At 58.5% G+C, this 400-nt stretch overlaps 1 protein-coding gene across 1 annotated transcript in view; it reads right to left on the minus strand.

The window, feature by feature from the left end:
- Positions 1 to 166, minus strand: part of ETH_00036540 (uncharacterized protein) — a gene marked incomplete at both ends in the record, with an annotated part of 573 nt that extends 407 nt beyond the window's left edge. Inside the window, one exon of the mRNA XM_013376218.1 lies at positions 1 to 166. Within this exon, the coding sequence (XP_013231672.1) occupies positions 1 to 166 (166 nt within the window).
- Positions 167 to 400: the final 234 nt, after the last annotated feature.

A 400-nucleotide genomic window follows, 5' to 3' on the forward strand; every position in this document is an offset into this window, starting at 1 on the left:
GCTGCCCTTTTGCTGCTGCTGCTGTTGCTGCTGCGAGTTGCTGCCGATCAGCAGCAGAAAACTGCTGCCCTGTGTCTGCTGCTGCCGCTTCGAGCTGTTCTGCTGCTGCTGCTGCTGGCAGACAAACAGCAGATTTCCGGGGGCCCCGTCTCCCTCCTTGAGGCATCTTCGCAACCCGCTGCTGCTGCTGCTGCTGCTTTTGCTGCTGTTGCTGCTGTCGCGTCTGCTGCTGCTGCTGCTGCTTTGTTCGTTGTGCGCTGCTGTTACTACTATCCCGTCGCTGCTGCTGCTGCTGCTGCTACTGCTCGCGTGTTCTTTGCTGCTGCTCAGGCTCCTGTGGCTTCTGCTTGACGAGGGAATATCTTTTTTCTTAAATTGCTGCTGCTGCTGCCGCTGCTGC

The sequence above is a fragment of the Eimeria tenella genome, genomic scaffold (assembly GCF_000499545.2).
Source record: "Eimeria tenella Houghton genomic scaffold, Eth_scaff3224, whole genome shotgun sequence".
Taxonomy (NCBI): domain Eukaryota; phylum Apicomplexa; class Conoidasida; order Eucoccidiorida; family Eimeriidae; genus Eimeria; species Eimeria tenella.